At 37.2% G+C, this 15,856-nt stretch overlaps 1 protein-coding gene across 1 annotated transcript in view; it reads left to right on the top strand.

The window, feature by feature from the left end:
- The window catches only part of USH2A (usherin), a 676,313-nt gene that overhangs the window by 196,920 nt on the left and 463,537 nt on the right, over positions 1 to 15,856 (top strand). Inside the window, exon 21 of the mRNA XM_026517347.4 lies at positions 7,882 to 8,112. Coding sequence (XP_026373132.2) covers positions 7,882 to 8,112 — 231 coding nt within the window. The remainder of the gene's footprint in view (positions 1 to 7,881; positions 8,113 to 15,856) is intronic.

Raw genomic sequence — 15,856 nt, 5'->3', positions numbered from 1 at the left:
GGGTTTCCAGGCAACAGCTCTGTGTCTCGGCGTCCGCGAAGCCCTGAGTACACCAAGGGTTTTGTTTGTTTGTTTTGCTCTTTCGACAACCCAAATTATTTTACACTTTTAACCAACATGTCAAATTTCCGTGGCTCTTAAGCAATGTTTAAGTTGTATTTCTCTTGATTAAAAGCTTTTGGTTCAAAGCAATACTTTTTAATTGCCTAATGATATAAGTCAGTTCTTAGGAAAGAACCGCACATTTAGGAGTTCATTTGCAATATAACTGAAAAATTCATTGCATGGCAGTAAAACAATTTACTGTTAATTACAAGGAGAAGAATTTGCTGTAGCATGCTCACAGATTGCCATGAATCATGCAGCACTCCTAGAGATTTATAACAGATGTGTAAGTGGGATGAATTAGCAGGGTTTAATAACAGAGACACAAATCATGCAGACTTCAAGGAGCTTTAATTGATATACTAGAATGTGACGGGCATGAATCACTCAGCCATTCAACAGCACTGTAACATATGGTCAGCTCAATATGCTGCATCTTAAATCGGTTGGTGAGTCGTTGGTTGTCCCATATGGTGGAAGCAATATATTTTTCATGATTAAAAAAAATACATCCATTTTTTAAAGAAATATGATTGCAAAGCATGTTTGTTATTGAACAGTCACCTGAATGCCAAACTGGGTTTTTTAATGATTTTTTTTTTTTAACATGGCAGCTTCCCAAAATAAATAGCGGCTACTACTTGTAATACCAGATCGCTGGAGGCATTATCAGGACCAAATTGGTGCTTGTTGGCACACTGGATCCGCAGCAAAGCCTATGGAAGAGCTCACCTGATGGTAGCTCTGATTGTCAGGGAAATCCTTCAGACTCCGGCAAAGCAAACAAAATGAAAGGAATGATGTCACTTTCAGAGAAGTTCAGGAATGCCCAGATTTGCAAAGAGAATAAAATGAATTGAATGGGAGACTTTTACGGAGCAGGGTAGGAAGGGGGCTTTGGTAATACTGTTAACGCATCGTGTAGCAATTTGGATGTAGCATTTTATACTAACCTCTTAATGAAATGCTCCGTCCTTCAGGAACATTCTAAAAGGAATCCTGGCTGCCCGTCACATAGATAGATGGTGGTACCACTTCCATGTTATTCTTGAACCATGGTTTCAGTGTACGGAAACAGTGATCCTGGTGCAGGGATCCATTAACTGGTGGCAGGCAAAAACCTTTTTACTAAAACTGGGATCTGGCAGCTTTCGGCGAAGCTTTTGCAGCATTAGTAAATCTGACAGACTTGAAAAAGGAATATTGCAGCCTTAGAACGGTGGCTGCCAGAATTTAATGTCAACAATTAAAATTTATTTTGATCCTTACCTACTGTTTATTACTGTTTGTATACACAACAGGCCTTACTAATACAGAGATGCACTATTAGATGGAATTACCATCTGTTCAGAGTGAAATGCTGGCATCTGTCTTAGATGCTAAAACTAAAATGATATTATTTCTAACAAAACAAAATTAACTGCTTTCTACTCACCAACTTTAACTGTGGATGTGTGGATGCACCCAAGGAAAAGGCTTGTTGGTGAAACACGTAATGACCTCTGTCTCCAGGTTTGCGTTCAGATATGTGACTTTCCTCGGGGCTCTGCCAGCTTTTTTGGCAGGCAGAAATCATACTTTTTAAAACAGTCTTTGAGCTTTGTAATGTGTTATCGACAGAAAGGCGTTAAAACAACACAATTCGAATATGTAAAAATTGGCTGGATCAGAGAGACTGCAGTATGTAAAATATTTTGATAGATGTACCCTAAATAAGTACAAGGAAAGAAATTAAATAGACAAAAATTCATCCGAACCAAGTTGCCATTAGGTCCCACAGTGACACCTTTAGGAAAATAGAAACTGTATCTTCTCTGTTAGACTATTTTTAATTTTCTCTACACTGACATATATAAAAGATTTATATCCAGCACCCCCTCCTTTTCTTTTTTAAAGCCTAACTATCCTATTAACAAAGGTCTCTAGCTTTTTGAAGTTAGAGAATTTGGAGTATCAAGGACAATGGTAGTTTCCATACTGATATCGGATCGGTGATGCTAATTTCTGAGAAGCCAAACTTCAGTTCTATATATCACAAAATAATAAATTGTGTCACACCAGCATTTAATGCATGTACACAGTGCATTAACTGTAACTGTAGTACATTTATTTGTGCTAGAGGAGACTTGAAAATGATTAAAAAATCAATACTTTGCTGTCAGAGAAGCAAGTGTTACGATGCATTTAAGTAGTTAATTGCATAAGCCCCATAAAAGCTTCAAGTTTGGGTAGCAAGGATGCCATAATTACAGTCCAAGCAGCTACCTTTTATTAATGGTGGACTTTAGGGAACAGTGCTCCCTTGTCCGCATGGCTGCTGCATGTGCGGTTCAGAGAGCCTGGATCCTCTCGTCCGCACATCTAGGATGCTAGTTACGTGCAAATTATTGATGATCACCAGAACAACAGCTGGGAAAGGTAGTGTTTATTCACCAGGGAGGCGATTTCCCTTAAATTCCCTAAAAGCAATGCTTTCTGGCCTTTCTTTATGGCCTAGAACACATAGAGAAATCATAGTATTTGTATGCCACGCTGGGGTAAAGAAACAAGGTGGCTCGGAGCTGAAGGGGTGAAGCTAGCCTGCTTCCTGGGGGGCCGAGATGATCCGTATGTCCTATGTCCAGCATCCATTCTGGTTTTCTCACGGACAAGCACTGCTTGAAAATGTTCAGGCATAGAATTTTGGAACCAGAAGACACAATTGGGTCTATCGTGCTCTCCAACAGATGAGGCCCTGAGGACCAGACAGGCCGAACACCGGATTGCCCGTGTTCCATAACTGGGGACCTAAGGAGCCAGTCTAGAAGCTCAGCTTTCTCCTTTCCCCATCAGTTCCTCTGTACATCTTCTCTCTCGAAGGAGACTAGTCAACAAAGAAGGAGGAAATGGTAAAGTAGATTTTGTTCTTGTTTCTCCAATCAGAGAATAGACAGTGAACAAGGCAAGGCTGTCTGAATTCTGAGATTCTGAGGGAGGAATCCTCTCTCCTCTTCTGTTCACTGGCTGGAGAGCAGCTGCAGAGGGTGGTCGGTCGCCAACTGAGAAATCCTGGCTTCCTGGCCTGGATCTCTTGTTGAAGTCCTGAGCCCAGTGCTCTTCCATGGGTGTTTTGGCCTAGCAGTGTTTGGGCAAATTACATTTCTCGTGACAGTTTTGCCTTTCTGAGGAAAAGTCAAAATCATGTTCTATTGACAAAGTGCCCGAGGATGTCTTATGTTACTCTGTTCCCCACGTAGGCCTGCTACGTAAAAAGGCTGTTCGTTCCTAGATTCCTGTCTTTGTAATAGAAAGTTGACGATGTTTTAAGATGTTGACACTGCCACGCAGTGTTCATAGGCCACCAACTCTTGCTTGAAAGCAAATAAGTGATTTGATTTTAAGGACCTGCCATCAACAAGAACTTCTGCTCATTTAGCCTCTGTTCTTATCCTATGACACTCAAACTCCACACTACATAAATTTTGCACATGTAAATTTATGCATTATGATATGCTATTAATCAGATTATAAAGTAATAAATGCTGCATAAAGAAGAATGTCTATTATCAGAGCTTTTTATAAAAGAATATTTATAAATAGAGGAGCTAGGCTGGGAACAGGATACAAAGAAGTTACAGAAAAATACAAAAGCATTGTAATTTTATTTTAAGTAGAAACAGACTGTATGTTATTATTCTTTGAAATGATGGATATTGAAGATCCGTTTTCCACTTTACAGCTATAAGAGGATTTTCTGAGTAAATACAGATTTTGAATGTGGATGAATTATATCCTTTTATAGTATGTAATATGCAAAGATGTGTTATTGGCTAATAATAATAGTGCCTTGTATTTGTATAGAAATTTGCTTGGTAAAACCTAACACAATATATATATATATATATATATATATATATATATATATATATATATATATATATATATATTGTTTGGCTCTTTCTTTCTTCTTTCTCTTTCTTTCTTTCTTTCTTTCTTTCTTTCTTTCTTTCTTTTCTTTCTTTTCTTCTTTCTTTCTTTCTAAATGTTCAGTTAGCCAATATATGTATTGTTTTTAAAAGCAGTTATTGTTAAGGTATTTCACTGAAAATTTATCCTCATGTTGTAGATGGGAAAACTGAGGCATATATAAATAAGTGTTAAGTGATTTTTCTAAGTCATGCAGAATTGGAAATTTAAAAGTAAAATATAATCTCTGAAAGTCTGCAGAGTCCTTTCAATTATTCTATGTTGTCTTCCAATTCACTGTTTTGTGATTAACAAATTTATAGCTATAATCCCTTTACTATGATAGTCTGAGAAATAATCCTTTATTCCTCCTTTCTCTTAGTGAGTCTCTATTTGTGTGAGTATGCTTAATAGTTCAGGAATATCTATTTTTCTTTTCATCATTCTACGTGTGTGTGTGTGTATATGTGTGTGTGACCAGTCTAGTTTAATTGATTGAAAATTCGCCTCTGGTCTTAGGGGAGCTCTGAAGATAATGACCCAGTAGGGTGCTCGCCCTTTCAAACAGGCTGGGTTGACTCCTCCAAGTGAAACTACAACATACCAGCTGGAAGGTTGTTTGGGGTTTTTTTAAGCAAGAGAATAAAAAAATATACTCTAATTTGACTCATTCTCTGTAGTTGACTTCCTAAGAATAGTCTAATTGCTTGGCGGAATAATTCCCCTGTGAATTTAGAAGTGTTCCACTACTTGTTAGAATTTAAACAGTCAACATTAATTGTAGTAGATTCTCAGTGAAAGTGCCCTTATTGATTATAATCATTTTGCCAAATTAAAAAAAAAAGTGCACTCTCACTTTCAGGAGATATTTTTAAAAAAAAACTATTGAGTTGCTGGAATTCCTTTTGTTTTGTTTGACTCTGAATTTATATTCCTGATTAAGAAGTGAATTTTGGATTATGCTATCAATGGGGTAAGGGATTCTGCATACTGTAGTGGTACAAAACCTCACCATTATCCCTAACTAGCTGGGTGGTTAGAGTAAAGGAATACCAAATGTCAAGAAATGGGACTTTGAACAAGAGGCTACTTTTAAACAAGGATAAGACTCTTTAGTTCTTTAGAATTACAGGAGGTATATTCCTAATTTCTCTAAATATTTAGTTAAAATGGAAATCCTGTTCTCAACGGACCAAATATGTATAGTTTGTGATTCTCTAAATCCTTGCTATCCAGTTTGGTAGCCATAATAGCCATTTATGGCTATTTAAACTTAAAATAAAATTAATTTTAATTAAGTAAAATTTAAACTTCCATTCCTCAGTCTTATTAACCACATATCAAGTGCTAACTATCCATATGTGGGTAATGCCTACCATATTAGACAATATAGATCTAGAACATTTCCATCATTAGAGAAAGTTCCATTGGATATCATTGGGATAGATGGTATTTTTCAAATTAAAATGTCGAATCCTTTTGTCCTAGAACCCTAGGGAATCGTATGTGGAATATAGAAAATAGAAGAGTTCAGAATTCCTCTTTTGTGCTTTTTAAAATTGATTTTAAAGATTTATTTATTTACTTGAGAGAGAGAGATGGGGGAGGGGGAGAAGGAGAGGGAAAGAGAGCATCTCAAGAAGACTCCCCACTGAGTGCAGAGCCCAATGTGGGGCTCAATCTCACAACCCTGAGATCATGACCTGAGCTGAAATCAAGTGTTGGATACTCAACTGACTGAGCCACCCATGTACCCTTCTTCTGTGCTTTTAAATAACAAATTTTAGATTAGATCATTAAAAATTACATAATTGATCCTCCATTGCTTCCCTGAACCCAGGACTCAAAAAATTTTGACAATCCTTCTTCTGTTAAGTTCATAGCCAATGCTGAAATTTTAATACAAGAATGGAATTCCAAACCCTGAAGAGAAACTTGAGGGGAGAAGAAATTTCTAGATGGTCAGCTTGTTATTTTGTTTTGGGTTATTTTGAGATGGGGCATAGCTTGAAGAGTGAAGTATTTGAGAACCCACCATTTACTAATTTTTGGCAAGGAATGCTAAAGGAAATCATGCATAAAATTTACAGATTCATACCTATATAAAAATAAAAACGTCACATGATTTGCAGTATCAGAAGATGAACAGAATTGTTAATTATCTTTCTAAGTTGATGAACATTTTGCTCAGTGCCTTCTTCTTTATGAAAAGTTAAAATAGAATCATAATTAATTGTTTCTTTTTGGAAAGCTGGCCAGGCTTTCTAGAAAGTAACAGGTAGTGCTTGTTCTAAGCTGTTTTAAGGTGAATTGTCTTTTCTTGGTTTAAGGATATCAATTCTTATATGCATATCATTTTAATTTATGTTTATTAAAACAGGGACAGACTTTGTGTATGCAAAAGGCTATGTTAGCACAGGTGTAAATTAAGAGTCCACAGCTTTGATTTAGACCCTTAAAAAGTAGGCTTGGTGATAATAACATCTATTCCTTTCTTTGCTTTTACCTCTCAAATCCAGTCAACCCACTTAGAGTGGGAATGAATAGCAACCTGCACGCTCAACTGTTTAAGAAGAAAAATCAGGAGAGCACTTGATTGGGTGTTATATGCGACTGATAAATTACCAAATTCTACCCCTGAAACTAATGATATACTATATGTTAACTAACTTGAGTTTAAATAAAAATAAAAGAAAAATCAAAACAAAACTTTATTTTTATTATCTCAGTTGTTACCCTGATCTCCTTTCCAGAAGGTTGTAGGGAAAATCTCTATCTCCATCTCCTGGAGTTTCCCAGGAGCCTCCAGAGAATTGCCAGCATCCCAGGACTTCTAAGTGTGCCAAAGCCTCAGTGTGTGCTTGGGCACTGGACATTCACTGCTGCTAGGCATAGGTCCTGGAGATATTGTGGTCATTTCAGGGTCCAGGGGGTTGCCCTGAGTCTGTTGTACCTGGACCAGAGTTCATAAACCCCTGAGCTCACAGGCTCCTTTTCTTCACGTGGATGCTCTGTTTGTCTTTCAGAGTAGTTTTGCTTATTTGTTTGTTTTCATTCAAACCAATTGCTAAGCTTCAAAAATCAGAAAAATTACATATAAAATGACCATTTTTAATGAAGTAAAAGATTTCACAACTTTGGATCATCATTCCTGCATTATCCATTGGCTGGCAAGAATTAATGACTATTCACCCTGGCCAGGTTCTTCTCAGACCTCACACTCCCTCTTGACTCACGAATCAGCCCATTTCAATCATTTCCTTTACTTTGTTGGCCTCTGTGAATTGTAGACATAAGTTGAAGCCATGTTAAGATGAGAGGCTCTGCCCTTCGTGATCAGTAATCATTGGTGGTAGTCACGGCTAGTCACAGGCTGCAGGTTTCATGAGGGATCCTGTAGCTTCTGGGTGAGGTAGTGTCCACTCAGGCAAGGGAATTTCTCCAGCAAAGGGGGCAACCACGAGCTATTAGAGACAAAGAGACACATTGCACCATTATGGTACCAGCTTGGTAAAGGGAATCCAGGTGGGGCACCCACAGACTATAATAGGAAATGTCTTTTCCTGAGTGAGAAAGAATAGAGAAATTACCTGCAAGAAGAAATTTTGTTTAATCCTCAGTTTTATGGTAACGATTTGTTCATGGTGTTTAGTCACATTCAAGATAAACTCCATTCCGTCTTCAGTTCCTAGAGCCATGTAAAGACTTGAGGCCACAACTGATTTGATCTCAAGAGTGATGCACACAGGTGCATGTGTACCTGTGTGTGAGTTACCGTGTCTAGAGGTAGAAGCTAAGTTCTTGAATGTAACAAGTGTTTTTAACATTTAGCGCCGACCCAGCTGAGGCCTCCTGTGGTGGAAGGAATCAACAGCACAACCATCCATGTTAGATGGCTCCCGCCTGAAGAACTCAATGGACCCTCTCCCGTGTATCAGCTGGAAAGGAGAGAGTCATCTCTCCCGGCTCCCATGGCCATGATGATGAAAGGAATTCGTTTCACAGGGAACGGATATTATAAATTTCCCAGTTCCACACACCCAGTCAATACGGACTTTACTGGTAAGTGTTTCAATCGTCTGTTGAAGAGGCACTAAGCTTCAAGGTGTTTCTTATTATTTTGATATCCCTTTAGAGTGAATTTTTACTATGCCTGTCCACAGAAATACTAATTCAGACCCTTTACAGCCTCACCTTGATTGTGTCAGCTTGTCCATCTTTTTAGTATTCTGTGTGGGGAGACGTGGGTAAGTAGAGGAAAGAAAAAAAGAAAAAAAGAAAAGAAAAGAAAAGAAAAGAAAAGAAAAGAAAAGAAAAGAAAAGAAAAAGAGAGATGTGGGAAGGTAGCCTTATTTGATCAAAGTATGTGCTGGAAATGACTCGGACACCATTTACCAGAATGTGTCCCTCAGACTACTTGACCTGCTCTACAGAAAAAGAAGAGTCCTGTAGGCAGATGAGTTTGAGAAATGCTCCATGCTGTGGAGATTCTCAGTACACATCAGGTTATCAAAACCTCTAAAAACAATGATAAGAAAGCTAACTTTGCTTGGCTTAGTATGCCTAATCCTTATTTGTCACTTTTTTAAGCATTAAACTATCAGTAGGATTTTTTTGGAGAGCGTTATGGGAAAAAACTAATTTTGGGGAAACATACCTTCTATGGGTATGTTGGCAGTATGGGTAAGTGAGGCGCTTGCTTCAGGCACCCGTGCGCACACACACACACACACACCACACACACACACACAAACACCTCAGGAATCAACAAAAATAACATTTTCATATGATTTATTTTTAAAAATGAAAATCAATGCCAAAAAAATCCCCAATAAAATGCCAAAATTTTAAATGAAGACAGGCTCTATCCTTCACTGGCAGGGCCCTATAATCCTGCCTCATCTGTCTCACCCAACTCCTGGTCTTGCTGGTCCTACAATACTCCGGAAGTCCTGTTATCTTTCCGAATTAGAGTTTCTGAAAGTACTATTTCACTATAATTACAGAAAACTGTAATTATTTATGTTACAAATCTCACTTTACTAATTTTTAAAAAATGTACAAAGTATAAGATACATACGATTCTGTAAACTCATGGTATTCATTTGATCCCCGGGGAAAATCATTTTGGAGCCAATAGTCTTGAAAATATTGCATGTGTCAAGGACAATGAAGTGGATTTGGGCTCTAAAATGTGGCTCAAATATTATTGCTTCATTTTTATTTAAAATAGTAAATAGTTGGCTCTGAGGTGAGGCTGACGTACATTTGTAATGAATGATGTCCTAGCAGAGATATGCTGAGGTGAGTGCCTGCTTATCTAGTGGCCTGGTAGCTCAAAATCCTCATTGAGAATTAGATATTCAACCACTGAGCAATCATAACATGTCCAACTTCTTCATATTTGTCAATGTCAAAGAAAGGAAAGAAAAGAAAAGAAAAAATAGGTATGTAGAAAAGAAAGTTCAAAAGCCTACGGATACAAAGTTAAAAGGCCTTTTCTCAAATGGAAATAGAAATTCCCTTCCTGGTCCAACATTTGGCTTGCGATGTGTTTCTTCGAGGAAACAGCGTTCGTTTCCACTCAGTGGAGTATAGCTGCTGCAAGCATGTCAGCTCGCATTTGCTGGCTAGCCAGCAGACAGATTTTTGATGGGATCACCTACTGTTGTTGCAGTGAAAGATAGAGTGGCCCGTCCGCCGTTAATAAATTTAGTCGTCTGCACACTCTCCCTAGCCGGCCTTATCCTCTGAGGTGTAAGGGCTAGGGGCAGATGTAGCATCTGGGAAGTTTTCCAAATTCCCCTTTAAAAAAGTTAGGCCATAAACACCGGCCTCACTAAGCAGGATCCTTCTGTCTATAACAAAGCCTCCAGCTGCACAGAAAATGTGTTTGGAGTGCACATCATTTGAAGGACAAGACGGGGAGATCACAATTTTGGCTTGAACTGCTCCCTGGAGGTTTGGTGATTCCCAGAGAATAAGAAGTTCTTCTGCACTCAGGCACGTTCGGGGGCATTACAAGCTCCTTTTTATTAGCAGCTTTGTCTTACTTTCAAGGTTCTCTTTAACTTTTAAACCAGATCTGCATCAAATCATGGGTTTGACCCTTTGGTGCAGTTGTGGTGTTGGTTGAATAATTGTATTGAGCTGAGCCATGGTTAAATGAAGTTTACCCAATTAATAAGATAGGACAAGTTTGCAAAACCAGTGCAATAGCTTTCTCAAAACTTGCATCTTTCCTAAGCAGAGAGTTATGTGTATAATTAGCATCTTCCATTTGTTTTACTTAAATATTCTCTCATTCAATCCCTCTACAAGCTTGTAGGTAGGAATCTTTCCCCTCTGAGTACAGAGGAAATGAGGTTCAAGTACCATAGCTACCGAAGTTCAGGGTTGAAATGTGAATTGGAAGCTTCTGATTCACATGCTGGTGCTTTGCCATGGAGGGGGAAGGCGCATACGTGGGCAGTTCTTTGGAAGTTGTAGAATTAGAAGTATCTAAGAGTAATCAACGAGGATGGGAGGTGAAATAATTATCACTCAACTCTTCCTTACCCAACACCGTGAAACTTTTTTGGATTTGTCTTTCAGTTATTGGCTTTTCAGGTATGAATAGTAAATAGGGTTGGCCTTATTTATTTGCTTGCATCCCCAAAGCCATCTAGGGATCACTTTTCTTTCCATAGCCTTTGATTCCAGAATGTTCCTAGAAGCTTGATGTTCAATGTCCAAATGAAATTATTTTAAATGGGCTGAAGTGCTATATGACAAATGGTGCTATCATCTCACATTTCTATGTATTTCATGCAGCTTTTTATATTCTGAGGCAAATTTAAAGAGCAAATTTTAGAAATCTTTAAAATGATTAATTATATTTAATAAGTGAATAATTGTAAAGGCTAAGATCTGCTTTTATTTTGAATTATTCATTTTAAAATATCAAACTCTAACTAAAAGGACTCCTGAAATATGAATGGAGATATCAAATAATATTCAAAGACAAAATATACAGTAATGTATATTAATGTACATATATTACATATATAAAAAATTAGATTTCACCCATTGATGAAAAGACTTATAAATACATTCATAGCATGTTCAAAGTCATGAACAATGTATTGAAGGTCTCAACATAAACGATCTCAGTATTACAGTTCAAGAAAGGAGTCTCTTATATAACTCACCCCTCTTCCATATTTGCTTTAAATGTTTTTATCTCATATGATATAACGAAAACAATTAAAAAATATGAGTATATGGGTGCACCTGGGTGGCTCAGTCGTTAAGTATCTGCCTTTGGCTCAGGTCATGATCCCAGGGTCCTGGGATTGAGCCCCACATCAGGCTCCCTGCTTGGTGGGAAGCCTCTTCTCCCTCTCCCACTCCCCCTGCTGGTGTTCCCTCTCTCACTGTCCAATAAATAAATAAAATCTTTAAAAAAAATATGAGTATATGTTCTAACATGTTGCTTAATATCATAAATTACTTAGCTTTATATTGTAAATGAACGCTATCAAAATTTACCTCTGGGTAGAAAAATTAACCAGGTACAGCTCTCTTAGGATCTGTTTTTGGTCCCTTGTTCTTTGGATACAAGTGTTCTCTCAAAAATCTAATCTTCAGGAAGGGTATATTATCAGTCATTTACATCATAGTATAAATTTCAGGTCAGGTATTCACTTCCCCACTTCTCTATGATTAAGAGTGAGTGCTTTTGGAGCAGACTAATAAGTTTCAGATCTAGACCCCATTGTTTATTAGCTAAATGTAATTAGACAAACCACTTAATCATTTTTGTGCCTTTGTTTCCTCTTCTTTAAAATTGGCATAATAATACTGCTTACAATACTCATGTCTAGAAGTAGGTGAGGATGAAAGGCAATAGACTACCCAGTGAACTCTAAGTCATGACAGATTACTTAGAAGTCATTAAACTTCAGCTATTAACTGTTAGTCATTTAACAAATGTTTGTTAAGTGTGTACTATGAGGCAGGAGCTTTTCTAAGAGTCTTCTGAAATTTATAAAATCAATATTCTCTTAATTCATCTGCTGTTACACATAAGGTAAGATGTGTGTACCTGAATGTTCTATTTAGGGTATGAGTAATATGCAGCTTCTATATTAAAATGTGTTATTTAATTTTGTTATTAAAAATAGTTAAATTAATTTACCTAGTATTGAAACATTGGATAAACGATTTTTACATGGGTCTAATCACGCTCATCTATTAAATTGAGGATTGTGCTAGATGACTGATGCCTCCAGCTTCTGAAATTCCAAATCAGTGAATACAGCATATTTACATAGCTTCAAAAATTCAAAATATAGGCTATTGCTGTGAGTTTAAGAACAACTATATTTTCAAGTAAATTGTTCAGTTATGATTTTTTTCATATACTCTGTTTACAATTTAAGATGAACACAAATGTATTTTTCTGTTAGTCTGAGGAGATACATTAATATATAGGGATAATTTAAATGATATGGAAAGAAGTACTCAATATAGAAATGGATATGCAATTCTTGGGTTATGTCACAGCATACAAAGAAAGAGCAAATTCAATAGAAGTTCATAATATTGTACCTAGGAAATCATGTAAACACTCATAGTAAAATATTCTTCTGGTCACATAGGGTTAACAGTACTTTCTCCTTCCAGACCAGGAGTAGTAAATAGAACATTCCCTACTGCAGTTCGACGGGGTGATCATTGTGTCTTCAGAGGGAAAAAACTCATATTTTTCAGGAATGCAGAGTAAATCCACTTGATTTACACAAAGAATTTAGTCCTTTCCATGTAATGCTAGTAATCCAAAAGGAACCTGGTAAAAACAGCAAACGAAACTACTGCTCGGATTGGCATTCCAAAGGTGACCCTCTCTCTCCTTGTCACTTTTTTCTTCCTATTAGCGAAAACAGGTCCATGATCATTTGGGGGAAGATTTGACTATTGTAGTACCCAGATGCCAATCACACCAGCCTTTTAAACTGCCTTTACTGGTGACCCTGCCCAGAAATCAGGAACTGCCTTTGGGGAGATCTTTGTAGCAAACCACTGGGGAGATGAGCATACATGTGCACCTGGATGTAATTCCCTTTTATTTGTCTTCACGAGAAATGTGATTACTGATGTTGAATATCTTGCAGATGAGAACTCTGTACACTTTCTTCATAATAATGCTGTTCAAGGACACTAAATGATTGTCATACATTTTTGTCTCCTAGTATTTGCCTTCCCCAAAATGACTGAGCTCAAATGCTTTAGGAAACAGAAATGCAATTAATTACTGACCTGTGAAAGAGAAATGCAACTCCCTGAATCAATATTCCTTAAAAGCTTATATTTTATATTTTTTTACTCTATGATATATATGCTTTATTATTATTTATTATTTCTAGTGAGCTGGGACATTTAAACACTTCATTAAAGGAAAGCTGATTATAAGCAGCTATAGGGAAGGTGCAAGCAGGGAAAACTTCAGATAGACTAATTAGTAAAAGCATATTAATTCTGACCTTCAACACCCTTGGCACCCAGTATTTGTTGTCCTCTGCCTGAGAGCAAGTCGTTTCGCCAGAAAGTGCTTAAAAACCAAACCAAACAACAACAAAAACAACAAACTAAATAAAATGCCACGTCCTTACAAGGCAGATTTAAACCACAAGTTTTATTTTACCTTTGATGTTAGATCTTAGTCGTAGTTATTGAAGAACAAATACATGAATTGATTATGTAGCCCAACAGTTTGATGAACAGGCAGTAATGATACGGAAAAATAAAGGCAAGAGTAAGAATGTGGAACTTGGGAACAAAGTAGAGAAGTGGCTCTTGGGGAAGAAAGAGGCTCCTGGTGTATTTCTGGTGGTGACAGAATCAGAAGAGAGTGTGAATATCTGGTTGAGGGTATCTGTATGGACTGGTAGGGATGAGGATCCAAATGTCTATCTTCTGAGAATCACAGAAGTCACACTAACCCATGGTGACGAGGAATATTAAGAAATAAGGAATAAAATTGTTTTGCTTTTGTGGACATGTGTAAAGATGGCATTGTTGGAGGGGAAAGGACCATGTTTCTCCCCATTCACCAAATTCATCATCAAGGCCAATTTCTGATGACTGTGTGTGTCTTAACCCTTGTATTTTTTAAAATGACACATTTTGAAGCCCATTTCCATCATGTAACCTTGTGTTTGAAATGTTAATGGTGGGGTTGGTGTGGGAAGCAGTTCAGTTTTACTTTTGAATTTTAGCTGTGATTTCACAAAAGAATCATCTTAGCACATGAGTTTTTCTTTCACCAGTTTGCTCTTGCTCAGGTGGTCAAATTGAATAAAATTGTAAGTTTCTCTTTGCATGAAGAAACTTTCCTGCTGCTGTCTTTTGACTTGTACAGTGTCAGTCTGGAGCAGGAGGTTACAAAATTTTCCTGTAAATGGCCAGACATTAAATATTGTCTGCTTTTCAAGCCATGAGGTCTCTGTCTCAACACCTCAGCTCGCCATCGTGGTGTGAAAATAGCCAGAGGTGATATAGAAACAAATAAGGATAGCCTAGTTTTTTGGGTAAAAACACTTTATTTACAAAAACAGACATCATGCTGGTAGTTTGCCTATTTTTGGTTAAGAGTCTGGTCTTAATTCCTTAAATTAATATATAATTTCTTCATTAACAATACATTTTTCTTTCTTCTGCCCTCATGCCAAGAACCCTAAAGATTGGGGCACCTGGGTGGCTCAGTCGGTTAAGTGTCTGCCTTCAGCTCAGGTCATGATCCAGGAGTTCTGTGATCAAGCCCCGCATCGGGATCCCTGCTCAGTGGGAAGTCTGCTTCCCTCTTCTGCCCCTCCCCCTGCTCATGTTCTCTCTCTCACTCCCTCTCTCTCAAATAAATAAGTTAAATCTTGGGGAAAAAATAAAGAACCCTAAAGATGAGTACAGGGCAGCTCAGATAAAAGAAACAGGAGAGAACTAACACAACAAAATAGACAGTAATGCTTGATAAATGAAAATGTCTTGAAACAGCATCTACTTTTTCCCAACAGGGACTTATGTGGTCAGTAAGCCAAGCCAGCATTGGCCATGCCAACAGGATAGAATAATACTTACATTTGGGGCAAACTGTTTCTGTTAGTTGATAACTCTTTTAATCAGCTGTAAGGTGTCTGTTTTTCCTTGTCTGTTACAATCACACCAAAATGTATGGTCACCTGCTATTCACAGTGCGCATTTGTTCTCACAATCTTGTGCCACATTCTCAAATACCCCATGTCTACTGTGTCCCCAGGTTTCCTAGGTGGTCTCACATTTACCTACTTAAATTGTCCAATGTCTTTTCCTTATGATATGTTAGCCATTTAAAAATCTTCCCTAAGCTTCTTTGTTAAAGAAAAAAATAAATTCTCCATCTCTTAATGACATTCAGCATCAATATAATAGAGATTAATTTTAGTTTACTTTGCATCCTTAAATGTGTAAAAAGAGGAACTTTGAGCAGAAAAAAGAATCATAATGGTCAGCAATGATAGAGAAACTAGCCCTTATGAAACAATTGAATAAAATGAATTATTTTGCATGTATTTTTTGGAAAAAAATTAAAGATATTTAGAGATCTATACTTACGTTACATCTGTTGGAATAAATATAACACCTACAGAAGAGTATAGATTAATTTCCTTTCTACTCAGATTAGATTTCAAATAATAGCAAAGCCAAAATCCATATCTTTCAAAATTATGTTCTAATATTCTGAAGAAACGTCTTATGAAATCGTGCACCAGGAGTTTCATTTGTGTGGGGC

The sequence above is a fragment of the Ursus arctos genome, unplaced genomic scaffold, assembly GCF_023065955.2.
Source record: "Ursus arctos isolate Adak ecotype North America unplaced genomic scaffold, UrsArc2.0 scaffold_2, whole genome shotgun sequence".
In the NCBI taxonomy this organism is placed as follows: Eukaryota; Metazoa; Chordata; class Mammalia; order Carnivora; family Ursidae; genus Ursus; species Ursus arctos.
The sequence above is the reverse complement of the archived record's forward strand: the minus strand, read 5'-3'. Positions and strand labels throughout refer to the sequence as shown.